At 44.2% G+C, this 27,186-nt stretch overlaps 2 protein-coding genes across 11 annotated transcripts in view; one reads left to right on the top strand and one right to left on the bottom strand.

The window, feature by feature from the left end:
* The window catches only part of Prr14l (proline rich 14 like), a 55,834-nt gene extending 36,685 nt beyond the window's left edge, over positions 1–19,149 (bottom strand). For all 4 annotated transcript variants that reach the window (XM_069994472.1, XM_069994474.1, XM_069994476.1 and 1 more), the window contains exons 1-2: positions 19,023–19,149; positions 7,512–7,648 (exon numbers count right to left, since the gene is read on the bottom strand). In XM_069994472.1, coding sequence (XP_069850573.1) covers positions 7,512–7,598 — 87 coding nt within the window. In that variant the 5' untranslated portion in view covers positions 7,599–7,648; positions 19,023–19,149. The remainder of the gene's footprint in view (positions 1–7,511; positions 7,649–19,022) is intronic.
* A 2,123-nt stretch (positions 19,150–21,272) lies between these two features.
* Depdc5 (DEP domain containing 5, GATOR1 subcomplex subunit) overlaps positions 21,273–27,186 on the top strand; it is a 136,470-nt gene continuing 130,556 nt past the window's right edge. For all 7 annotated transcript variants that reach the window (XM_069994470.1, XM_069994469.1, XM_069994468.1 and 4 more), the window contains exons 1-2: positions 21,273–21,411; positions 22,140–22,260. In XM_069994470.1, coding sequence (XP_069850571.1) covers positions 22,203–22,260 — 58 coding nt within the window. In that variant the 5' untranslated portion in view covers positions 21,273–21,411; positions 22,140–22,202. The remainder of the gene's footprint in view (positions 21,412–22,139; positions 22,261–27,186) is intronic.

Genomic DNA, 27,186 nt, shown 5'->3' with positions numbered 1-27,186 from the left:
AAGTGTCTCTCATTCACAAGATCATAGACATGTATTATCATATGTGTCAGCCATTTCTGTGAGAGAAGCCAATAAGGCCTGTCACCAACAAATTCTGGTATACACTGTCAGGAAAGATTACCCACCACAAGCTTTCTGGGCTAAACTTAGTGACAACTGGGGGAGTCTCCTGTGATTTTGTGCCCTTTGTGAAGGGCTACTGGAATTTTAGTGCTGTCCCCATATACTGCTCACAATGATGCGCATAGCAGGAGAACCCAAAACACCCCTGATGAATGTCAAGCCCACTACTTCCTAACCAAGAAGGGGAAGAAAACAGCTAAGAGTGAGGTATTCCACTTGCCCTCTACCTTGCAGAATTATCTTGAAAGGTTGTAAAGTAAGAGAAATCAAAGCTATTCCTCACAATAAAGTAAGGGAAAGACTGGGTCTTAGTAATTCACTTGTTCTCACAGCCACCCGAGCCCCTAAACAGGTGATGGGGCTATCCACCCAGCTTGAGGCCTAGAGATGAGACAAGCCATCCTTTGAAGTGCAGATGCCTAGCTCAGTTGGTAGCTTAGAGAGCTCTCCATTTAGAGGATATGCCACAGGGAAGCTGCTCCCGTGTTTTTATGTTGGGGCTCTACCTAAGCATGTGGTTTTTGTCTCTAAAAGCTTGGTGCAAACTCTGTGCTGGGCTGCTGGTTTTTGAGCCAATAGTCCGCCATGCAGACTCTTATGGCCAATAAAGTACTCAGAAAAAGTCTGTCCAAACTAGGGCTGGCTTGGAACAGCGATCCTCAGATCTCAGCCGTCTGAGTAGCTGGGATTACATGCGTGAGACACAGGTGCCCAGCTCTTGGCCTTTTAAACATTACTTGGCAAGGGCGGGGGATGGGGAGGAGAAAGGGAGGTATAATCATGCGTCATAAAGCTGTTTTTCAGATTCCAACCAAGGACCATGCCAATTTTAAGTAAGAGCTTCCCACCCAAGGATATCATTCGCTTCCAGCCAGAGCTGGGAGTGCCTGGGATTCCACAAAGGATGTTAATGGCTCAGCTTGGTTGGGGAACACATGGTTCAGGAAAGGACAGTAGTAGGATAACAAAAGTTAACTAGTTAGGTACCAAGAAAGTCTTATCCACAGGAAGCTTAGTTACATTCATATTTTAGATCCATTCATCATTTACTTCACAGTTTAAGTCAAATAACACAGTTCATTTGTAATTCCCCATCATATCATTAAATTCATTCATTGTCCACGTTATACCGTTCAAGTCAAATACTATAGTTCATCTCTAATTTTCCATCATATCAAGATTGATTCCCAATTCCATCTCTCAAAATGTGGCTTCTGTTTCTCCATTGGCATTACAACAAAAAGAAGGCTGGAGACTACAACAAGGCTTGAGGTCTCAAAGATCATCAATAATTGAATGTACTGAAAACAACATGTAGCTGAGATGTAAGCTAACACCAGCACAGCAGTGACCTCACAACCAGGTGGGAGCTCTGCAGAGAAATGAGTGCAGAGAAGGAACCAGAACAGCCTACTTGCACGCAAAGGACATGTGTAGAACAGTCTTCAGACTCTTCTAACCCATTTCAAAGTTAGCCAATCACATAACAAATACATGAAACCTAAAACACAATTTCTAGCTGTGCACTGGTGCTCATGCCTGTAATGCTAGCTATTGAAGAGGCTGAGATCTCAGAATCACAGTTCAAAGCCAGCCTGGGCAGTAAAGTCTGCAAACTCTTTTATCCAATTAACCTCCAAAAAGCCAGAAATGGAACGGTGGCTCAAATGGAGTGCTAGTCTTGAGCAAATAAGCTCAGGGATAGCAGTGAGGCCTGGAGCCAAACCCCAGGACGAGCCACCATCAAAACTAAAGAACAGCAATATCTATCTATCTAGGATCAGCACAATATTTTTCCTAATTTTTGGGGGGGGAGGTCATCATGGGGCTTGAACTCTGAGCCTGGGCGCTGTCCCTCAGCTCTTTATCTCAAGGCTAGTGCTCTACCACTTGGGCTACAGCACCACTTCTGGTTTTCTGGTGGTTTATTGGAGATAAGAGTCTCTCAGACTTTCCTACCCAGGCTGGCTTTGAACTGCAATCCTCAGATCTCAGCCTTTTAGCTAGGATTACAGCATGAGCCATCAGCACCCTGCTCCAAAAATATTTTATTAGCTATTTTTTTTTGGAGGTGGCGGAGGGAATCAGTTATGAGGCTTGAGCTCAGAGCCTAGAGGCTGTCCCGGAGCTTTTTCATTCAAGGCTATCACTCTACCACATTGAGTCACAGTGCACCTCTGGTTTTTTGGTGGTTAATTGGAGATAAGACTTTGCTGCCCAGGCTGGCATGGAATACCCTTCCAAGTAGCAAAGATTTGGAAATGGTGCAGTAGCTCAAGTGAGCGTTAGCCTTGAGCTGACCTGAGGGACAGTGCCTAGTCCCAGAGTTCAAGCCCCATGATCACCACCAAAAAGGAGGAGGAGAAGGAGGAAGAGGAAGAGGAGGAGGAGGAGGAGGAGGAAGGAGGAGGAGGAGGAGGAAGAGGAGGAATCAGATCTGAATAGCTAGGATTACAGGCATAAGTCACCAACACCCAGCCACTATCAGCTAAATTTTCTAACTTTCAGGATTCTTTTTTTTTGTCGGTCGTGGGGCTTGAACTCTGGGCTTGGGTGCTCTCCCTCAGCTCTTCAGCTCAAGGCAAGCACTCTACCACTTGAGCTACAGCGCCACTTCCGGTTTTCTGGTGGTTTATTGGAGACAAAGAGTCTCATGGTCTTTCCTGCCCGAGCTGGCTTTGAACCTCGATCCTCAGATCTCAGCCTCCTGAGTAGCTAGCATTACAGGTTTGAGCCACCAGCGCCCGGCTTTAGCTTTCAGGATTCTAAGATGTCAAAATTTCCAAAACAGGGCTGGGAAGGTGGTTCAATGGTAGAGTGCTTGCCTTGCATGCATGAGGCCCAGGGTTCGATTCCTCAGCACCATATAAGCAAAAAGAAAAAAGCTGGAAGTGGTGCTGTGGCTCAAGTGGTAGAGTGCTAGCGTTGAGCTGAAGAGCTGAGGGACAGCGCCCAGGCCCAGAGTTCAGGCCCCACGACTGGAAACCGCCCCCCCCCCCCAAATATTTCCAAAACATTTCTCTCTACCATCTAAGTGTGGTTAAAATCTTCACATCTGATCATCACTATAATATTTTCCAAAAGATCTATCAGGAATAAATATGTAAGACACGTGTTCAAAAAGATCCCTTTTCAATATTAAATGAAGTAATTGCTATCGTAATTGTACTATATAAGCTATATGAGAAATACTGGCTGGGCCAGGTGCTGGTGGCTCATGCCTGTATGTAATCCTAGATACTCAGGAGGCTGAGATTTGAGAATCATGGTTCAAAGCCAGCCTGGGCAGGAAAGTCCAGGCAGGAAAGTCTATGAGACTCTTATCTACAATAAACCACTCAGAAAACCAGAAGTGGAGCTGTGGTTCAAGTGATAGAGTGCTCACCTTGAGCTAAAGAGCAGGGGACAGCACCCAGGTCCAGAGTTCAAGCCCCATGACAACAACAAAAAAAAGGGGTCTAGGAAGGTGGCTCAGTGGTAGAGCGCTTGCCTTGCATGCCTGAGGCCCTGGGTTCGATTCCTCAGCACCACATTAGCAAAAAGAAAAAAGCCGGAAGTGGCGCTGTGGCTCAAGTGGTAGAGTGCTAGCCTTGAGCTGAGAGACAGTGCCCAGGCCCAGAGTTCAGGCCCCACGACTGGACCCCCCCCCCAAAAAAAAAGAGGGAAGAAAAAGAAATACTGGCTGGGGGCCAGTGGCTCATACCTGTGATCCTAGCTATTCAGGAGGCTAAGATCTGAGGATCAGGGTTCAAAGCTAGCCAGGGGAAGGAAAGGCCATGAGACTCTTATTTCCAATAAACCACTCAGAAAACCGGAAGTGGCACTGTGGCTGAAGTGGTAGAGCTTCTAGCTTTTAGTTGAAGAGCTCAGGGCTTGAGCCCAGGCCCAGAGTTCAAGCCCCATGACTGACAAAAAAAAAAAAAAGTAATCAAAATTTAAAACTGCTCTTATTTAAATATGCAAGATGCTAAGATTTGACAGCCAAGTGGAATGTCCAGACTTTCAAATGTACATAGGCTTTGGGCTGGGAAGGTATCTGAGTGTTAGAATGCTTGCCCTGCATGCATGAGGCCCTGGGTTCAATTCCTCAGCACCACATAAGCAGAAAAAGCTGGAAGTGCTGTAGCTAAAATGGTAGAGTGCTAGCCTTTTTAAAAAATTTTTTTGTTGGTCATGGGGCTTGAACTCTGGGCCTGGGCGCTGTCCCTCAGCTCTTCAGCTCAAGGTGAGCACTCTACCACTTGAGCCACAGCACTACTTCCAGTTTTCTGAGTGGTTTATTGGAAATAAGAGTCTCATGGCCTTTCCTGCCCGGGCTGGCTTTGAACCATGATCCTCAGATCTCAACCTCCTGAGTAGCTAGAATTACAGGTGTGAGCCACCAGCGTCCAGCCAGAGTGCTAGCCTTGAGCTGAAGAGCTCAGGGACAGTGCCCATTTGAAGTATACCTCTCACAACCGACCCCCCCCCCAAAAAAAGGAAATCAAATGTACATAGGCTTTATATTACTTTCTATACATTATATGTGCAAAATATTTCAAAATGTGTTTTGAAATAAATTCACCATGTATAATGACATTTAAAAGAAGGGATTTTCAATGTCAGTGCAGGATGACATCACACATTATTTCTGTGGTGCACAATTCTTCTCCACATCCTGACTAAGGACATTTTGCATGCATACACCATCTTCTCCAACTTTTCTCCTACAAGAACGAGGCTGAGGATTGAATGTGTTCTTTCACAATTCAGTTTGGCTCTTGCAGCTGTCTCTCCCACTGCACCTGTTCTCAGATATTTTTCATTTCTATCCCTTGCCAATAAGATAAAAACTACTAATCATACATTTTTTAAAACCTCTTGACACATTATAAAGTAGGAAAAAAATATTTTTGTTGGTTTACCTTTTAATGATTAAAGTATCTTATGGCTAAAATTTAAAGTTAATATACTTTTTTGTGATATGGGGTATGGAGCATTAAGTATGCTACCCCAGCCAGAAGTATTTTATTTTTATTTTTATTTTTGTCAGTTGTGAGGCCTGAACTCTGGGCCTGGGTGCTGGCCCTCAGCACTTCTGCTCAAAGCTAGTGCTCTATCACTTGAGCCAGCACCACTTCTGGCTTTTTCTGCTTATGTGGTGCTGAGGAATTGAACCCAGGGCCTCATGCATGCAAAGCAAGCACTCGATCACGGAGCCACCTTCCCAGCCCCAGTATTTTAATTTTTTAAAGAAGATTTAAAAACTATTATGATCAGTTACAAAAGCACAAATACTGTACGAGTCCATTTATATGAGATAGCTAGAATCAAATTCCCAGGCAGAAAGTAGAATGGCAGTTGTTAGGGACATGGAGAGGGGAGGGAGAAGTTATTACTTAGTAGGTAAAGTTTCATTCTGGAGATGGGTGATTGTCACACCATGTAATGTAACTAGGACTGTGTACTCAAACATGATTAAAATGAATTTAGAGTTTAGACTGTTTCACTAAACATGAAGAGTCAAAATATATGAACTTGATGCTGAGTACCAGTGATTCATGTCTATAATCCTATAAAGCTACTCAGGAGGCTAAGATCTAAGGATCCCGGTTGGAAGCCAGCCAGGCAAGGAAAGTCGCTGAGACTCATCTCCAATTAATCACAGAAAAAGCCAGAAATGGCACTGTGGCTCAGGTGGTAGAGTGCTAGCTGTGCGCAAAAAGGGACAGTGCCCAGACCCCAGCTTTGGAGCCCCAGGACTGGTAAAAAAGAAAAAGAAAGAAAGAAAATAAAAAACAACTAGATAAAATCACTTCCTCTCTTTAAGTATCCAATGTAACACAAATGCTTTTAAGATCATCAAAATAGGAATAAACAAAGGAGGAGGTAACAACACTGAACAGGAAATGTATTCATTACCTTATTCATGTAACTGTAACCCTTCTGTACATTATTTTTACAATAAATAAAATTTTAAAAAAGATCATCAAAATATGTTAGTATTAAAAAATAATGTTTATAGCTGGGAAGGTACCTTAATGGTAGAGTGCTTGCCTAGCATGCATGAAGCCCTGGGTTCAATTCCTTAGTACCATATACACAGAAAAAGCCAGAAGTGGTGCTGTGGCTTAAGTTGTAGAGTGTTAGCCTGGAGCAAAAGCAGCTCAGGAACAGTGCCCAGGCCCTGAGTTCAAACCCAGGACTGGCAACAACAACAACAACAATAACAACAAAAGGGATGGTAAGGGGAAACAAAGGAGGAGGCAACAGTGCTTGAGAAGAAATGTACTAATTACCTTGCTCATGTAATTTTAACCCCTTGTACAGTATTTTCAGTTAAAAAAAAAAACAATGAAACAATATTTTGGTGAGTTCAAAGGATACTCGCTAGGGGAGGAACACAAAGGCATAATATGCCGATAAGCCTCTTTGATCATATTATTATTTCTTGATATGAACTTCAGGAAATGGATAGCCTGGTGCCAGTAGCTCACACCTGTAATCTTAGCTACTCAGGAAGCTGAGATCTGAGAATCACAGTTCAAAGCCAGCCCACGCAGGAAAATCCATAAGACTCTTAGCTCCAATAAACCACCAGAAAACCAGAAGTGGCGCTGTGGCTCAAGTGGTAGAGCACTAGCCTTGAGCTGGGACAGCACACAGGACCAGAGTTCAAGCTCCACGACTGGAAAAAAAAAAAAAAAAGTTTTGGAAATGTATTAAGAATAAGTCATAAACCACCTGTTAGCCTAAATATTTTGTCTGCCCAGTGGCCATCCATACTGAACTCATCTGGATCAAGATCTCATCTCTTAGCTGCCTTAGGCTGATCTTTTCTTCAGCAGTTGGGGAACGTTGGCATGAGTCTTCCTGTGCTCCCTCACAGGGGTCTCTGGTAACTTCTACTTGGTCCCCTTGATCTCTGAGGACCATGCTCCATGCTTTTGGCTTTCTCTTCTCTATCCAAGATCCTAGAAGCGGGGCTGGGAAGGTGGCTCAGGTAGAGTGTTTGCCTTGCATGCATGAGGCCCTGGGTTCAATTCCTCAGCACCACACAAAAGCAGAAAAAGCCGGAAATGGCACTGTGGCTCCAGTGGTAAAGCACTAGCTAAAGAGCTGAGGGACAGCGCCCAGGCCCAGAGTTCAGACCCCAAGACTGACCAAAAAAAAAAAAAAAAAGATCTTGGAAGCCATAGAATCTCTTGCTGTGGAGTTCATTGGCCTACACCACCCAGGACTGCCCTCATCATCCAAACTATCAGTGGTTTCCTCACAAGAACTTTTTGAATGGGTCCCCGATAGCTCCAGGGACAAACCCTACTCTGACTTATAAGAAAGCTTGAGGCTCCAGCTTTTACATCTGGAATCACACTTGGCTCAGCAAGAAGCTCTGTGGAAACACTTACGGGAAGTTCAGAGTAAAATTCCTGTACCACAGCAGACATGGAGGAATCAAGTGGAACCCGCTGAGTCTCTATTCCAGATGACAGCATTAGGGCAGACGGAGATTATGGAGTCAAGTCTTTTATATCAAACGTTCATCCTGACACAAATCAAAGGAAGGGATACAAGTTTAAAAACTTGACAGGTGGGGGGGAGTGGGGAAGATGGGAAGGGATGGGAAGGGGAAACAAAAGAGGAGGCTACAATGATTGATAAGAAATGTACTCATTATCTTGCCCATGTAATTGTGACCCCTCTGTACAGTATTTTCACACACACACACACACACACACACACACACACACACACACACACACACACACACACACACACACAGACACACACACACACACAAGCCTTGACAGGGTAGAAGAAAGCTGTCTCAGTTCACAATGGCTAAAATTAGGAAAATAAATTTGACTTCAAATGCCAGATTATGGGCATCAAAAAGTTCTGTTTATGAATTTGTGGAAAAATACCTATTTTACCTTTAATTAGAATATGTCTAATCTTAAATTTGATACTGCCTTCTGAAAAAAATTCTCAATTTAAATCTGAAGGACCAGCAAACAGATGAAAGTAAGATCTATATGCATCAAGGACAGATCTGACAAACACTAGAAAATAAAGATAGTTTTCTGCTTTGTTCCCCACAGCCCAGAATAGGTATTTGGTATCAAGTTTACTCAGAAAATAGTCATTGAATGAAAATAGATGGACCCTGAAGAATGACAATTTATCTTTCCTCTTTTTTTTGGTACTGGTCCTACGGCTTCAACTCAGGGCACAGGCACTATTCCTGAACTTTCTTTGCTCAAGACTAGTACTTTACCACATGAGCCACAGTTCTACTTCTGGCTTTCGGGGGCAGTTAATTGAAGATAAAGACTCTCATGGACTTTCCTGGCAGGGTTAGCTTGGCTTTGAACTGTGATCCTCAGATCTCAGTCTCAAGAGTAGGTAGGATAGGGGCTAGGAAGGTGGCTCAGTGGTAGAGTGCTTGCCTTGCATGTACAAGGCCCTGGGTTCAATTCCTCAGCAGAAAAAGCCGGAAGTGGCACTGTGGCTCAACTGGTAGAGCACTAGCCTTGAGCTGGAGAGCTGAGGGACAGCACCCAGGCCCAGAATTCAGGCCCCACGACTGACCAAAAAAAAAAAAAAAAAAAAAAGAGTAGGTAGAATAACAGGTGGGAGCCACTGGTACCTGGCTGTTTTCATCTTTGAAGAAAATGGAATTATATCCCTTTATTATTACCAACTACCTGAGATTTATCTACCCAAGCTACAAGATACTACTAATCCAGCTCTTTAGCTGAATCCTTCCTGTTTGTTACCTAGCATACTGAGATTTCCCAAGTGCTTTCACAGGCATCATTTAATGCACAGAATAACCTCAAGCTAAGTAGGGCAGTTAGCACCTTCCTGTTATAGATCATGAAACCGCACCTGGGGAGGTTCAAAGAGACCTGCCTAAAATGCTACAGAGGAAGAGGTCCAGAGGGATTTTACTATATTACAGAGGGTATTTGCTCAACTGTTTATCTCTCAGTATAATACTATATTACCAAACTAGTCAAAATACACACACTCAGGGCTGGGAATGTGGCTTAGGGGTAGAGTGCTTGCCTAGTATGCATGAAGCCCTGGGTTCGATTCCTCGGTACAACATAAACAGAAGGCTGGAAGTAGTGCTGTGGTTCAAGTGGTAGAATGCTAGTCTTGAACAAAAAGAAGTTTAGGGACAGTGCCCAGGACTTGAGTTCAAGCCACAGCACTGGCCACAAAAAAAAAAAAAAAAAAAAAAAGAAAAAGAAAAAGAAAAAGAAAAGGAATTTGCCAGACACCAGTGGCTCACGCCTGTAATCCTAGCTACTTAGGAGGCTGAGATTTGAGGATTGCAGTTCAAAGCCAGCCCGGGCAAGAAACTCTGTGAGACTCTTATCTCCAATAAACCACTAGAAAACCAGAAGTGGTGCTGTGGCTCAAGCGGTAGAGTGCTTGCCTTGAGCTGAAGAGCACAAGGACAGCACCCAAGCCCAAAGTTCAAGCCCCATGACTGATCAAAAAAAAAAAAAAGGAATTTACTTTGACTCAGCCAAGCCAAAAACTGAAATAAGCAAAAAGATACTTACATGTTGATGATTTTCTTAATCCTAAGCAAGGGCAGAGAAATTTTAAGTAACTCATTCCAAATACAAAAGGGTAAAGCTGCACTGTGTGTGGGTATGTATGCATGTGCGTGCACGTGCATTTTTTGTGGTCTTGGTAATTATGAAATTCAGGGCCTCATGTTTTAAAACTTGAGCCATGGGGCCAGTGGTAGAGCGCTTGCCTTGCATGCATGAGGCCCTGGGTTCAACTCCTTAGCACCACATAAGCAAAAAGAAAAAAGCCAGAAGTGGCGCTGTGGCTCAAGTGGTAGAGTGCTAGCCTTGAGCTGAAGAGCTAAGGGACAGCGCCTAGGCCCAGAGTTCAGGCCCCACGACCGGATCCAAAAAAAAAACAAAAAACTTGAGCCATGCCCCCACTCCTGCGCACCATTAATTAATTTATTTTTTGGTCTGTTGTGGGGCTTGAACTCAGAGCCTGGGCACTGTCTCTGAGATATTGTACTGAAGGCTAACATGCTAACACTTTTTTTTTTCTTCCAGTTGTGGGGCCTGAACTCTAGGCCTGGGCACTGTCCCTCAGCTCTTCAGCTCAAGGATAGTGCTCTAGCGCTTGATCCACAGCACCACTTCCAGCTTTTCCTGCTTATGTGGTGCTGAGTAATTGAACCCAGGGCCTCATGAATGCAAGGCAAGCACTCTACCATTGAGCCACCTTCCTAGCCCCTAGCATGCTAACATTTTAAGCCACAGCTCCATTTCTAGTTTTCTGGTGGTTAACTGGAAGTAAGAGTCTCATGGACTTTCTTACCCAAGCTGGCTTCGAACTGTAATCTCAGCCTCCCAAATAGCTAGGATTGCAGGTGTGAACTACCAGCAGCCTGTACTATAAATTTAAATAATGTAAGTTATAGGAAATCAGACTACTGCTTATCTATGAAATCTATAAAACATGCAATAGCTGAGAAAAAAAAACTGAGTCAAAAAAATATTGGCAGTGCTGGGAGTGTGGCTTAGTGGTACAGCACTTACCTAACATGCATGAAACCGTTGGTTCGATTCCTAACTACTGCATAAACAGAAAAGGCCAGAAGTGGGGCTGGGAAGGTGGCTCAATGATAGAGTGCTTGCCTTGCATGCATGAGGCCCTGGGTCCAATTCCTCAGCACCACATATGCAGAAAAAGTCGGGAGTGGTGCTGTGGCTCAAGTGGTAGAGCGCTAGCCTTGAACTGAAGAGTTGAGGGACAGTGCCCAAGTCCCACAACCGACAAAAATAAAGAAAAAAGTAAGAAAAGACCAGAAGTGGCGCTGTGGCTCAAGTGACAGAATGCTACCCTTCAACAAAAGAAGTTTAGGGATAGTGCCCAGCCCCTGAGTTCAAGTCCCAGGACTGGCAATTAAAAAAAAATTGCAAAGAAAAGCAGGGCATGGTGGCCTGTTGATGTAGAAAGCGAAGAGGCAGTTAAGACCCAAATGCTATGCCAGCCTGAGTTACATAATTAGGTCTAACAACAAAACATAAGACCAAATTAGAGGATGGATTTCCTGGGTCTCTTGATACATTGTGTCCAAGAGCTCTTATTTCCATGCCCAATGCTGAGAAACAGGTGTTTTCAATTCTTAACTTTTCACTCCCCCCCCCCCCCATCTCAGACTTCATTTGCTTGATCTCACCTTTTGGGCAGCAGTAAGGGGTATGGCTCAGTAATAGAGCACTTGCCTAGCATGTACAAAACTTGTAAGATCCTGGGTTCATTCCCTAGCATTGAAATCAAAGAAAGAAAGAAAGTCTGTCCAAGTCTGTCCCTTTAAGCACAATTACAATATGAACTAGCAAGTCTATATGTACGTATATGCATACAAAAAACAGTATGCTCACAAAAAACCTGCACATAACCAGGCACTGGTGGCTCCAACCTGTAATCCTAGCTACTCAGAAGGCTAAGATCTGGAGATAGGGTTCAAAGCCACAGGAGACTCTTACCTCCACTTGACCACCAAAAAGCTGGAAGTGGCGTTGTGACTCGAGTGGCAGAGTGCTAGCCCTGAGCACAAAAACTTAGGGACAGCATTTAGAACCTGAGTTCAAGACCCAGTATCAGTACAAAAACAAAAAACAAAACCTGTACACAAATGCTCTTAGATTACCACTCACAATGGCAAAAAAAAAAAAACAAAACAAAAAACAATTGTTCATCAATTGCTCTGTGAGAGGCCAGTCACAAGTGTATAAGATTCTATTTATACAAAATGGAGATGTGGCTCAAGTGATAAGAGCATCGGCTGTGACTAATCTAAAATATCAAAAATTGGCAAGTATAGAGACAAAGCAGCTTAGTGGCTGGGAACGTGGCTTAGTGATAGAGTGCTTGCCTAGCATGCATAAAGCCCTGGGTTCACTTCCTCATTACCACATAAACAGAAAAGGCCAGAAGTGATACTGTGGCTCAAATGGTAGAGTGTTAGCCTTGGGCACAAAAATAAAAATAAAAAAACTCAAGGACCTGTCCCCAGGCCCTGAGTTCAATACCCAGAACTGGCAAAAATAAATAAATAAATAACAAAACAACAACAAAAACAAAGTAGATTAGTACTTGTTAAGACTGGAGTGTTGGAAGAATGAGGTAAAAGTTAATGGTTGCAAAATTTCTTTTCAGAATAATAAAAATGTTCTATGACTGATTATAAAGATGGTTATACAACTATGACTATTCCAAAGACCAATGACTTTTACAGTATTAACTGGCAAGTTGTAAATTTATATATACATAGAGGTTGATAGATAAAATAGATCTATCTTATTTATCCAGTACAGTGTTGAAGATTAAACCCAGGAACCCAGGATTTTGTGAATGTTATACAAGAGTTCTACTACCTGCAGCCTATGTGAATTGTATCTTTATAAAGATGGCTGCCAGTGACTTATATCTGCAATCCTAGCTGCTCAGAAAGTTGAAATATGAGGATCAGGATTCAAAGCCAGCTTGAGTAGAAAAGTCTGTGGGACTCTTTTCTCTAATAAACTACTCAAAAAAAATCAGTAAGTGGAGTTCTGACTCAAGTGGTAAGAATGCTAGCCTTGAGCAAAAGAAGCTCAAAGAGAGACCAAGAACTAGCACAAAACAACAACCACCCAACCAACAACCTGATTTTTTTCTTTTTGGTTTGTTGTGGGGCTTGAACTCTGGGCCTGGGCACTGGTCCTCAGCTCTTCAGCTCAAGGCTAGCTCTACCATTTGAGTCACAATGCCATTTCCAGTTTTCTGGTGGTTTATTGGAGGTAACAGTCTCACAGATTTTCCTGCCCTGGCTGGCTTTGAACTGCAATCCTCCGACCTCAGGCTCCTGAGTAACTGGGATTTCAGGCAGAGCCACCAGCACCCAGCCCAACATGATATAAGAAGAGGTAAGTATGCTAGTGGCTCCTGCCTAGCTACTCAGGAGGCTAGTGCATGCTAAATGCTGCTCTAGCACTGATCATCACCACCCAGAACCTACATGATTATTCTTGATCTTGTCTCTTTCAGCATTGGCATATTTTTCTAGAATTCAAATTTGAATTATCATATGTAATTGCAACTAATCTTCCATCTCCATTTGCTTTAGCACTTTTAGCCCACAGATTGATTCCTAGTATTGTTTGTTTTGTTTTGGGTCCGGTCATGGGGCCTGAACTCTGGGCCTGGGCGCTGTCCCTCAGCTCTTCAGCTCAAGGCTAGCGCTCTACCACTTGAGCCACAGCGCCACTTGCGGCTTTTTTCTTTTTGCTTATGTGGTGCTGAGGAATCGAACCCAGGGTCTCAGGCATGCAAGGCAAGCGCTCTACCACTGAGCCACCTTCCCAGCCCCCAGAGTGACTCCTAGTAAACCCCACTCATTTCCATTCTCACTGTTCTACTTCAAGATTTTGTTCCAAATACTGCTCCACCCAAGGTCACAAAGCAATACATGTTTACTATACACATCTTTTTTGTTGTTGTTGTTGGTCTTGGGCCTGAACTCTGGGCCTGGGTGCTGTCTCTCAGCTCTTCAGCTCAAGGCTAGCGCCCTACCACTTAAGCCACAGTGCCACTTCCAGCTTTTTTCTGCTTATGTGATGCTGAGGAATTGAACCCAGGGCCTCATGCATGGGAGGTGAGCACTCTACCACTGAACCAACTTCCCAGCCCAACTATACACATCTTTATCATAAGTTAGTATAGGGGTTGGGGATAGCTCAGGGGTACAACACTTGTTTAGAATGTCTGAGGCCCATCACCAAAAAAGAAAAAAACAAAGAGAGAGAAGTCAGTAAAAAAATTGCATACAACTGTGAAATGTTCTTCAGAGAAAGGAGTACTTTACCTTTCCCAATTCTGTATCTAAATTGTAAATATGCATTGACCAAAGTGGAAACTTAATCCAAAGATTTGAAAGGGTGAAGTAGATGGATCTTGAGTTCAAGGTTACCCTGGACTACATGAGACCCTGTCTCAAGAACAAAAACCTGCTGGGCACTAGTGATTCTCAACTGTAATCCTAGCTACTCAAGGGGCTAAGAGATCTAATGGATCCTGGTTCAAAGTCAGCCTGGGCTGGAAGGCTATTAAGATTCTTAGCTCCAATTAAATAAACATCAAAAGGACAGAAGTGGAGCTAAGGCTCAAGTGGTAGAGTAGCAGCCTTGAGTAAACAAAGCTCAGGGACTAAACCCAAGCCCTGAGTTCAAGCACCATTACTGGCACAAAGCAACAACAACCAAGAAAAAAATATCTTGTATATCTGTTGATACTCTGTTAGACACAACTCTAAGAATTTTCAACCTGTAAAACTAGGCATACTTCTTGCAGAAGCAAAACATTACCTCCTTTTTCTTCTAGTCCAACTCTAGGTCCTTAAATTTCGGAGGAGAATCTGCAGATGAGTTACAGAACAGCTGGTCACTGTTTTTGAGCAAGAACAGCTGGATCCCTCAGAGGGGAAGTGATATTTAGATGCAGGCCTACAGCAATAGATTAAATTATTCTTTGCTTGCTAGCTCACATCACCATCTATCAAAATATTGGCAGTGCTATAGAATATACGAAGAACAGTTTTAAGACATTCAAGTTCTTTAAAACCTGCACTTCTGGGGCTGGGAAGGTGGCTCAGTGGTAAAGCGCTTGCCTTGCATGCATAAGGCCCTGGGTTCAATCCTCAGCACCACATAAGCAAAAAGAAAAAAGCTGGAAGTGGCGCTGTGGCTCAAGTGGTAGGGCGCTAGCCTTGAGCTGAAGAGCTGAGGGATAGCGCCCAAGCCCAGAGTTCATGCCCAACGACCGGACCAAAACAAAAAAACAAAAAAAACCTGCACTTCTGAATGCAAGGGAATAATCAAAATTCATAATGGAGAAACATTCCTATATAGAAAATTTCCTGATTTATTCAACTAAAGCAACATCAGGATTGTTTTGATAAAAGATATGATACATGCACAGAGGAAAGTGTTACTCTATAAACAAGTATTAACAGTGTAGGGGGAATGAAACCACTAAATATTTATCTGTACACTGTACAAAAGAAAACAACAAAAAACAACAAACCCTGGGTTTGGAATTGGGAGTATAGCTCAGTAGTAGAGGGCTAGGCTAGCAAGTGTGAGGTTCTGGCTTTGGTTGTCAGCACCACAAAAAAAAAAAACAAAAACATGTAAACAAATTAAAAACAGTGAACATAAATTACGCATGTTAGGGCTGGGAAGGTGGCTCAGTGGTAGAGTTCTTGCCTTGCATTCATGAGGTCCTGGGTTGGATTCCTCAGCACCACATAAGCAGAAAAAGCCAGAAGTAGTGCTGTGGCTCAAGTAGTAGGGTACTAGCCTTGAGCTGAAGAGCTAAGACAGCACCCAGGTCCAGAGTTCAAGCCCCATGACGGACAAAAATAAATAAATAAATAAATATTATGCATGTTGGGGCTGGGAAGGTGGCTCAGTGGGGCTTGAACTCTGGGCTTGGGCACTGTCCCTGTGCTCTTCAGCTCAAGGCGAGTGCTCTATCACTTGAGCCACAGCGCCACTTCCAGTTTTCCAGTAGTTTACTGGAAATAAGAGTCTCATGGACTTTCCTGCCTGGGCTGGCTTTGAATCATGATCCTCAGATCTCAGCCTCCTGAGTAGCAATGCTTATATAATTATACAGTAAGATTTCTCTAATGAAAGAAGAAAACAGGGGCTGAGAGTGCTTGCCTCCCATGTTTGAGGCCCTGGGTTGGATTCCTCACCACCACATAAGCAGAAAAAAGCTGGAAGTGGTGCTGTGGCTCAAGTGGTAGGGTGCTAGTCTTGAGCTGAAGAGCTGAGGGACAGCGCCCAGACTCAGAGTTCAGGCCCATGACTGACAAAAAGAAAAGAAAAAAAAGAAAAAAAAGAAACCTTTTAAGTTAGAAGTCATGTGCAGATATCTCAGTTTCAAAAGCAAAAACGGTTGGTCTCCAAGTGAGAAGGCCAGAGTCTCAATTTTTTTTTTTTTTTTGGTGGAGTTTGAACTCTGGGCCTGGGTACTGTCTCTCAGCTCTTCGGCTCAAGGCTAGTGCTCTATCACCCAAGCCACAGCACCACTTCCTGTTTTCTGAGTAGTTTATTGGAGATAAGAGTCTAACAGAACTTTCCTGCCCGGGCTGGCTTTGAACCAATGTCCTCAAATGTCAGCCTCCTGAATAGCTAGGATTACAGGCATGAGCCACTAGCACCCAGCCAGTCTCTATTCTGACTCTTCTGACTCCACTCACTAGTCCTCTAGCCTACAAAGTGTTAAGTGAAAGCTAAATGAACTTTCCCAGGCTTGATTTTCCCTTGTAAAATAGACAAAGGGTCTTACCACCCATTAAACCCCAGGCCTCTCAAAGGGTAACTTTTATATTTCTCTTTATTTCATCAAAGAACACCTCCAGACACCAACAACAATAGTTCTAGAGAGCTCACACTAATCTTCTCAGTAAGTACAAGGGCATTTGGGGGTAATTTAAGAACACTTTGCTCATTTAAAAAAAAAAAAAAAGGGAGTTTTTCTTTTCAGGTAATTTGGAAGTGTTCATTTAGATCCTCCCCAAAACCAAACACATGGAAAATAAAATCAGAAACCTACTACTGAAGGAGCAACAATGCAGCTCTCAATTTTATTCTGAGTATTTTATACTACCAAACCCTGACAAAGCAGCAACTTTTACTTGAGTCACTCAGCACTCCCCCAAACAAAACTTCTGGATGTAAACACAGTAAGGAATAAAAAAAATTGGGGGTAAGGAATTAAACAAAGAAAACAGCGTAACAGAAAACCATGTGCCCCAATAATCCCCAGACTGTAGGTCTCCCCTTCAATTTCAATGCAAAGGAGCTGTTAATAACATAGAGCAGCCATGCCTGTGTCATGTAACAATATTCACAATAATGACCAGACCCTGAGACAGTCACAATGCTCCTTTCACCTTGAGAAAAGGGACTTTGTCTTTTTCAAAGATTCAGAGGCTTTAGCCAATCCTTTCATGAGGAAATTCAGAAAAGGGCTTCTACTTGAGGTATAGAAAAAGAAGAATCTTAACAAGATCTCCAGACAAATAGAGAGCAAAGTAAGGAAGCACATAAACTAAATAGGGCCAAGCTCTTCAACATGTGTGTGCAAGAAATCTCAAAAACATCAAGTATGGTTTTCCTTTTCCTCTCTTTACTAGCAGCAACCAAAACTAAAAACAAAAACAAAACAAAAACTCTTGTTTCCACAAGAAGATGGAAATAGTAAAATCTGTCCCTGATTTCTACTGACAAAAGACTCCCCATATGAAAGATTTCCATCTCTTTTTCAAAAAGAGAGAGGAAACCATATGCACTGTTTTAGATAGATAGCAGGAAAAAGTCCTTTCCTCAATGGAACTCTTATTTTTCTTGGAGAGATATGGAGCAGTTGGACTCATAACTCAGGGCCTGGGCACTGTTCCTGAGCTTTTGTGCTTAAGCTCTACCAGTTGAGCCCAGCTCCACTTCTGCTTTTTGGTAGTTTATTGGAGATGAGTATAATAGACTTTCCTGCTGGGGCTGGCTTTGAACCACAATCTTCAGATCTCAGCCCCCTAAGTAGCTAGGATTAATGGCAGAAACAAATGGAGCCCAGCTTTTTGTTTAACCACTAGAACAAGCAGGAGTGGGGGAAGACAGCTCTAACCAGCCATGAAGAAGTAATAGATTTCATGGACAAAGAAAAAACTAGATTCTGTCAACACATCTCTCCCTTCTAAGAGTATTGACCTGTTTCTGAAAGCTTTTTTCCTGAATCTCCTCAGTGAGGCCTTCTTTGTTAATGTGGGGAGTATGAAGGACCTAAGAGGAGAGTCATTTTTTTTTTTTAAAGTATCTTTTTCTCCATCCTGGGGTGGAGGAAGTCTTTTTTTAAATCGGTGTAAAGGGTTGAAAACTCATGGAGAGAGAAGGGGGGGCCATGCATGCAAACCTCTGCTTCTCGGTGCAAGATACTAGTTTTCTTAATATGTGTCAATTGTATTCTATGTATTAAGCATTTGCACAGAATCTCCCTTAGCCCTCCTGACAATCGGGGGTGGGGGTGGGGGCACTGTTCAAATTAGAGATGAGACTGACAGAATCTAGGCAATGAGTCAAGGTCACAACGATTTGAAGTAGGAGACACAGGGTCGTCGATCTCACACTCCAAAAGCCATCCTCTCATAAATAGTGAGAGGAATAAGGAACTCGTTACACATCGGGAAGCGGACAAGCAAGGCTCCCTCTATAGAGATGATTGGGGAAAGGGGCAAACGACTTGATTTCGAACTGCATTTACAAGATCTTTATATCCTGGGGTTGAAAAGTGGGTAAAGTTTCTTACGGGAAAGGAAGATTTCCCCATCGTCACTTTTAGTTAGGATCAGTAGCGAGTGGCCCCCTCCACCTGGATGGCGTTAGCCGGGAGGGGGGGGATAGTCTCGTTTCGGGGTTACCCCTCCTTAGATTAGGGTCACAGTCCCGCTTTGGGCACCGAGTAGGTCTCCCTCCGTTGCCACACAGAAAGGAGACCTGGAGAGGCGTACGCCGACGATTTAGAAGCATCGTCCTCCCTGAGGAAAGAAGTTGGGGGTCCTCCCCTCCCCCGTCGGAGGCATGACTCGGAGAAGCTGTTTTCTCCCAGGGAAGTGGGGAGCCTCTCCTCTCTCTTTTTCTCTCTCCGGCTCATCTGTCGCCCACATCGCAGCCTCCGTCCCCTTCTGCATCCCGAGGACGGGGGCGGGGGGGGGGGTTGTCCCGGGATCCTTCTTTAGCCCGAACCGCCCAGCGGAGGGTCCCCTCAGGCCCTTCTAGGGAAGGACGGCTCCTCGTGAAGCCTCCCGGCCCCCAGCGTCTTACCCTGAGGCCTGCTCCGTAGCCCGGGCCTGTCCCTCCAGCTTGGCCTCGGCAAACGCAGCCCCGCCGCGGCCAAGACTAACCTGAACCTGCAGCGCCCCAGGTTTAGGGGCGCTCCGGGCCGCAGACACTTCACCGTCTCTATGGTCCGCCCACACTTCCTCATCCGGGACCTCAGCCAGCCATGCGGACTTGCCCAAATCCCGCCCCCGCAGTGCGCGTGCGCACTCCAAAAAAGGGCGGCCCTTTCCCGCCTTCGACTCCCCCCCCCCTCGCCCGCCCCTTGTTAGTTGCGGCTCTCTTAGCCCCGCCCCTGCAGCTCAGAATTTGTTTTATCTGTTTTAACTTTTTGGGGGGAATAACGTCTCTAGCTAGGCCCATGTACACACACACACACACACACACACACACACACACACACACTTTTTTTGGCCTCAGTTGAGATTTCCACAGTTCCACAAAGCAACAGATTTCTATTGTTTACACTTTTCTGTATCATTTTCGACCAGTGGATCACGTTCTCTAGACATCCTTATTTCTCTAAGGGGTTAACCTTTTTTTTGTCTGTTGTGGGGTTGCACTCAGGGCCTGGGCACTGTCCCTGAGCTGCTTTTGCTCAAGGCTAGCAGTCTACTATTTGAGCCATAGCACCACTTCTGGCTTTTTCTATTTATGTGGTACTCAGGAATCGAACCCAGGGCTTCATGCACACTAAGCCACATTCCAAGCCCCCTGGTTTAACATTTATTTCCTTCTAATGTTGGGTACTGTGACTATATATAATGAACAGACATTGATAAAAGGTTGAAGAAACAAAAAGTGCTGTGACCTGCCTCATCCTTCGTCTAGGCCTGCTTTTAAATATGCACTTCTCACAATAGGGTCCAAAAGAAGCATTCTACATGTCATTTAATCCCTTAGAGGTAAGAAGGGAGCCAATTTCCTAATGAATATCATGTTTGTTTGTTTGTTTGTTTTTGGAGTCAGCTAATAATATTCGTGATTTTCTCCATTTATATTACACTTTGCTTTTTATTCTGCTAGGCCTGTAGACCTCTTATGTGCTTTTAAAACACTCTACTACTGAACTATACCTCTATTGCCAGAAATTAGTAGTATTAGTTTTTTATGACAATTGTCATCTGGTATAGGTGGCTCACACCTTTAACCCTAGCTACTCAGAAGGCTGAGAACTCAAAATCAAGGTTTGAAGCCAGCAATGGAGAGAGGGAAGGAAAGTCTGAGACACCTTTGTGTGTGTGTGTGTGTGGGGGGGGTCTGAACTCTGGGCCTTGGCCCTGTCCCTCAGCTCTTCAGCTCAAGGATAGCACTCTACCACGTAAAGCACAGCTCCACTTCTGGCTTTTTCTGCTTATGTGGTCCTGAGGAATCGAACCCTGAGGAATCGAACCGAGGGCATCATGCATGCAAGGCAAGCACTCTACCACTGAGCCACCTTCTCAGCCCCTCTGGCTTTCTTCTTGTAAAAAGATGTCCCAACAAATGGGAGCTTGGCCCAGCCAACCCTGAATATTTATTGCACGTTAAACTAGATGAGATAAAGTCTTGATCTGTCTGTACTACCTCCTACATGTAATTCCTCAGGCTTGGTTTCTCAGCAGTGAAATAGCCAGGTACCTACCATATAGCAGGGTTACCCTACAGATGTCTGAAATCCTGGTAGCTCTTGTGAATAATAAATAGAGGAGCGTAACATCTTTTTTGGGGGGTGGGGCGGGGAGGGTCGGGGTTTGCAAAGACCTGCCAGGTGGACTGATGATCCTTCCTGGCAGGAGCCAACACAGCAAGTTTCAGGTCCTCAGATCTTTGCACATTGCAAAAGTTCTCCCAGAAACTTTCTTTTTGCATTGACTAGTAGTCACTCTGGGCCAGTCTGAAGTCACTAAGCTCGATTAAACTGAAAGAGAGCTCTCTAAGATCGCCCCAGATCTTTAGGATACAAGACACTAGGTTATGGATCTGGAATACATTTCCGGATTTCCTCTTCGGGGAGGCGGGAAATGCCGAGAGATGGCCAGATCCAGAGACCCGGCTTGACTCCCCGCCCCTGACGCGAGTCCCGGATGAGGAAGTAGCGCGGCCACTGAGACGAAGCGGAGGTTCGGCTAGAGCGGCGGGGGAGGTGGGGGGGGGGGGGAATGTCGTGGGGGCGGGAAGGGGGCGTGTCAGGGGGTGGAGCCACGGGAGCGGCGCGGGCTCTCAGGTGAACGCTCTGTGTCCGGGGCTGGCCTGCCGGCGCCTCGAGCTCAGGGGCGGAAGCTGCGCGGGCCGTGGAGTCTTAGCTGGGGAGTCCAGAGGAGGAGCTCGGTCCCTGGCGAGGGTCCGGCCCTCGGGGCCCGGCCTGAGACGCGAAGAGGCTCTAGAGCTGCGGGTGAGTGGAGCTGCCTGCCCGGGATTGAGGTTGAGTGTGTGTGTATATGTGTGTGTATGGGGTGGGGGTTGGGGGGAGGGAGATGTTGTTTGAGGAAAAGGGGTCGTGGGTTCAAGTTCGAGTCCTGATTGTTCCTAATCCACTGTGTGACCTTGGACAAGTCTCTCTCCCTCTCTGTGCCTCAAGCGGCGAAGTAGAGGCCAGAGGGTCCTTTGATGGTTGGTACAGATGGGAGGTTCCACAAAGGTGCCCCATCCCTTCTTCCCTATTTGTATTGGCCTGGTCAGGAATATTGTGAGTGAAACGTGAATTGTGGAAGTGTTTCTCATTTTTCTGAGTGACCTTGGGTAAGTCCCTAGTAGTGGTTTTCATTTTCCTCATCCAACAGATGGACTGGACTAACCTCTTCTAAGATCTCGTTTGGGTATTATTGATGTAGGCGGGGACAAGGTAATGAGCGCCTCATTTACTGCAAGTCTTAGTTTTAGCGATGGTGCACGAAAGACTATACTTTCTTATGTTTGACCAGACTCTGGCCCAAATCTGCCCTAGTTCTTAGATTCTATGTGTTCTTCCTCTTGACTTTGGCATCTGAGGCCTGATTTCATCCTAGGGTTGGCGCCACCTGTCAGCTGAGTGACATCAGTATATTCAGTGGCCTAAAATCCAAGAGCAATTGCAATACATTGTGACATTCCCGGCCTTTTTTGTTTATGTTTCAATGGCAGGGCGGCAAGATGACTTCTTTGCTCCGAGATTGGAACAGCTGAAGGCTGGAACCATAGGACAAGATGAGAACCACAAAGGTTTACAAACTTGTCATCCACAAGAAGGGCTTCGGAGGAAGTGGTCAGTATAGACTGGTCTTTGTGGGTTATGCAGGCTGATTGAAATTCTGATGTGCCCAGTGCTTTGAAAATGTCACACCAACTTGTGATAACAGAAGCTAGACAGGTAGTTTAAGTGAACCAGTCACTATAATACAACAGTAAGGAGAATGTTAAGAATCTGAGAGCGCAGTGCCATTCTGTAAGCATTTGTATTCAGGTGGAACACAACTGGTAAAGGGCTTGACTCACATGCACAAGATCTTGGGTTCAAAGCTGGGTGCTGGTGACTCACAACTGTATTCCTAGCTGCTCAGGAGGTTGGGATTTGAGGATTTTGGTTTGAAGCCAGCCTGGGCAGGAACGTATGTGAGCGTTTTATTTCCAGTTAACTACCAGAAAGCTGGGAGTGGAGCTGTAGCTCAAGTGGTAGACCATCATCCTTGACCAAAAATGAAGAGACAATGACTAGGTCCTGTGTTCAAGTGCCAGTACTGGCGCACACGTGCACACACATGAGAGAGAGAGAGAGAGAGAGCCTCTCTCTCTCTCTCTCTCTCTCACACACACACAGACACAGACACACAGGGGGGCACACACTCAATTTAATTTCCAATAGGGGTGAGGGATTTGCATTTAGAATCCTTCCTCCTTTCTTTTAGTTTTCTTGTTTTTTTGTTTTTGAACCTAGTCTGACTGATCTGGAACTCACTATGTAGCCCAGGCTGTCTTCAAACAAGCCTTCTGTCTTATTTTCATCTGTGTTGTACCACCCCTGGCTTTGTGTTCTAACTTCTATTTTTTTTTTCCTTTGGTCATGGGCCCTGAACTCTGGGCCTGGGTGCTGTCCCTCAGCTCTTCAGCTGAAGGCTAGCTCTCTACCACTTAGCCCCACTTCTAGCTTTTTCTGCTTATGTGTTGCTGAGGAATTGAACCCAGGGCCTCATGCATACAAGGCAAGCACTCTACCACTGAGCTGCCTTCCTAGCCCCTGTGTTCTAACTTCTAAAGAATACTGTGAAGATGGGTGCCAGTGACTCATGCCTATAATCCTAGCTACTCAGGAGGTTGAGATCTGAGGATAACGGTTCAAAGCCAGTCCCAGCAAGGAAAGTCCATAAGACTTTTTTTTGGCGGTCGTGGGGCCTGAACTCTCGGCCTGGGTGCTGTCCCTCAGCTCTTCAGCTCAATGCTAGTGGTCTACCACTTGAGCCACAGCACCACTTCTGGCTTTTCTCTTCTGCTTATGTAGTGCTGAGTAATTGAACCCAGGGCCTCATGGATACAAGGCAAACACTCTACCACTGAGCCACCTTCCCAGCTCCCTTTTCCTCCCCAGACTCTTATCTCCAATTTACTACCAGAAAATTGAAAGTGGCACTGTGGCTTAAGTGGTAGAGCACTCATCTTGAGCTGAAGAATGTCTAGGCTCAGTTCAGGTCCCATGACTGACCAAAAAAAAAAATACTGTGAATCTTTTCAGTTTACTACCTTTCACTTATTTGTATTTGTATTATGTATGTAAAATTCTATCTTGCAGTAGTTGGATAAAAGAAACTAAAATGATACTTCTTTTTTTTTTTTTTTTTGGTGGGTTGTAGGGCTTGAACTCTGGGCCTGGGCGCTGTCCCTCAGCACTTCAGTTCAAGGCTAGCACTCTACCATTTGAACCATAGTACCACATCCCAGCCAGCCATTGTGCTTCCTCCATTGCTGGGATAATAGTCATGCAACAATCCAGTCAGCTTTTTTTTTTTTTTTGTCGGTTTTGGGGGCTGAACTCTGGGCCTGGGCACTGTCCCTCAGCTCTTCAGCTCAAGGCTAGCGCCCTACCACTTGAGCCACAGTGCCACTTCCAGCTTTTTTCTGCTTATGTGGTGCTGAGGAATTGAACCCAGGGCCTCATGCATGCAAGGCAAACACTCTACCACTGAGCCAACTCCCCAGCCCCTCAGTCAGCTATTTTTTGAAACGGAGTCTCAACTTCTTGTTGCCTCTGCTGGCCTCAAACAATTCCTTTGATCTTTGCCTCTCAATAGTTTCCCTTTGTCTTTGTCTTTGTGTGTGTATGTGTGTGTGTGCATGTGTGTGTGTGTGCATGTGTGTCTACCCATGCACACAATACTGGGCTTGAACTCTGGGCCTTGTGTTCTCACTTGGGTTTTTCTGCTCAAAGCTGGTGGTCTACCACTTGGGCCACACCCCCACTTATTTTTATTTTTATTTTTTTCTGGTCAATTGGAGTTAAGAGTCTCCAAGATTTTTTGGCTTTGACTCTCAGATCTCAGCCTCCTGAGTAGCTACAATGATAGGTATGAGCCACTAGTTCCTGGCTTGTGTATGTGTGTGTGTATACATATATATATATATATGTCATATATATATTAATAGTGAAGGCAGTCTAACTCCAGGGCTTCATTAATGATAGGCAAGTGTTCTACCATTAATATCTCTCATTCTCTCTTCTATCTTATAAGCCTTATTTACTAGCCCTAGGTATGCAGGAGGCTGGGAATTTGAGAATCATGGTTTGATGCCAGTCTGGGTAGGAAAATCTGTGAGACTGCTAGCTCCAATTAACCACCAGAAAGCCAGAAATAGAGGTGTTGCTCAAGTGGTAGAGCACTAGCCTTAAGCAAAAAAGCTCAGAGACAGCACCCAGACAGGCTCTGAGTTGAAGCCCCAGAACAGGCGCACACATAAACACACAAAACCCCCTAAAAACAACAACAGTAACAAAATTTACTTCGGCAATTGGAATTAAGAACACAGTATTTTTTAGTTTGCATTTAATTTTATTGTTTTTCCTCAGTTCTGGGGATCAAATCTAGGGCCATCTGCATGCAAGGCAAGCAATCCACCAGAGTTCTATACCCTGGACTCTTGATTTATAGCCTAGTATGCATTCGTTCCTGTTTGTTTGTTTTTTTAATTTTTGTCAGTTGTGGGGCCTGAACTCTGGGCCTGGGTGTTATCCCTCATCTCTTCAGCTCAAGGCTAGCACTCTACCACTTGAGCCAAGCACCACTTCCGGCTTTTATTGTTTATGTGGTGCTGAGGAATTGAACCCAGGGCCTCATGCATGCAAGGCAAGCATTCTACCACTGAGCTACATTCCAAGCCCGTTCCTCTTTTATATATATGCATAAGGCTCTAGAGGGCAAGGACTTGCAAAAAGAGAAAATGGTAGTTTCTGTACCAGAGGATGTTGTAAGTCCCAGTAAGATCATATGTATATAGAATGTAGCGAAGTAACAGGTTCCTGTTCAATAAATGTAGCCATTATAATTACCAAGACAAAGATATACCAGGTAGGTGCTACATTGGAAACATAATTTCTGCTAAGATGTGTATTCTGTATGCTGTTAGTGTTAACTAAACATTTTGAAGTATAAAAGAAACAAATAACCTGGGCAGAAGGAATCAGACAAAGGATACATTTTGTTTATGTGTATATGATGTATTGAAGCCCAGGCTGTCATTTAGACAAGGCAGATGTAGGTAAGTGATATGCCTAGCATTATAAATTATAAAAATGCGCAACCAGTAAATATTTATTAAATTTATATTGAACTTAAAGATCATGAGTATGACAAGGTCCTTTGTCCCTAAGGAGTTTTCAGTTTAATAAGACAAACATGCAAGAAAAAATAATTGAAAACCTATTGGAGGATTGGGAATGTGGTTTAGTGGTAGAGTGTTTTCCTAGCATGCATGAAGTCCTGGGTTCAATTCCTCAGTAGCACATAAACAGAAAAAGCCCGAAGTGGTGCTGAGGCTCAAGTGATAGAGTGCTAGCATTGAGCAAAATAAGTTCAAGGACAGTCCAGGCTCTGAGTTCAAGCCCCAGGACTGGCAAAAGAAAAAAGAAAAAGAAAACAACAAAAAATATTAGATGATAGAAGTTAAGGGTGGGGAGCTTCACAGAGATTTTTGCCTAAAACTGTCAGGGAAATACTGTACCAAATCAAAATTGGAATTAACCCAAACCTTAACTTTACTGATTTTGTTTTCTTTTTGGTCAGTTGTGGGGCTTAAACTCAGGGCCTGGGTGCTGTCCCTGAGTACCCAGAATCTAAAGAATTTTCCTATCCTGGGCTGGCTTTGAACTGCAATCCTTAGATCTCTGCCTCCTAGGTAAGTAGGATTACAGATGTCAGCCACCAGCTCCTGGCTGGCTTTGTTTTTTTTTTTTTTTTTAATCGCGTGTGAGAGGTGGTGAGCTTTAGGTAGAAGTAGAACCTGGTAACTAGTAATTAGTCTTGGTTGTACTGCTAATAGCTCACTACCTTTAAGTGAACCAGTTTATATTCCAGGTTATTTCTTCACTCCTGTTAGCTCTAAACATATTGTGAGGGTCACAGGAAGATAGTATTTGGGGGAACTCTTTCAACACTGTATAAATGTAGGAGATGGTGCTATATTTGGGACCCAGGCTGTTTGGTGCTGGTTAGTTCCAGATTGATGATATTTGAGAGAGTAAAGGACTGTCCCAGAGACATATTTCTCATAGATTGTGGGCTACTTTTTCCCTGGCAGCAGTGTGACAGTAGAATGGCATATGTTATGAAACAGAGGTCCCTGGACTCTGTGTGACTCATATACTCCCTAGCTTAGCACTAGATTCCTATGCATATACTATTTTTACCCCTAGTGCTGGGCATTGAACCCAGGGCCTCACACATGCTAGCTAAGTGTGCTACCATGAAGTTACACCTCCTCCATGTCTATGTAAATCCTAGATTCAAAATGGAACCTTGGACTGAGAGTGTAGGCCAGTGTATGTATGTACAAGGCTCTGGGTTCCATCTTGCATTGGGAAAAAAAAAAAAAAAAAAGGAAAAGCAGGAACAAAAAATCAAAACTGCACTAATAATAATAAAAATGAATTAAGCATGGGATTGTGGTTCAAACCTATAAAATCAGCTATGAAAAAGGAGGAAATTGG

The sequence above is a fragment of the Dipodomys merriami genome, unplaced genomic scaffold (genome assembly GCF_024711535.1).
Source record: "Dipodomys merriami isolate MVZ:Mamm:240054 unplaced genomic scaffold, mDipMer1.0.p SCAF_45, whole genome shotgun sequence".
Lineage (NCBI taxonomy): Eukaryota > Metazoa > Chordata > Mammalia > Rodentia > Heteromyidae > Dipodomys > Dipodomys merriami.
The sequence above is the reverse complement of the archived record's forward strand: the minus strand, read 5'-3'. Positions and strand labels throughout refer to the sequence as shown.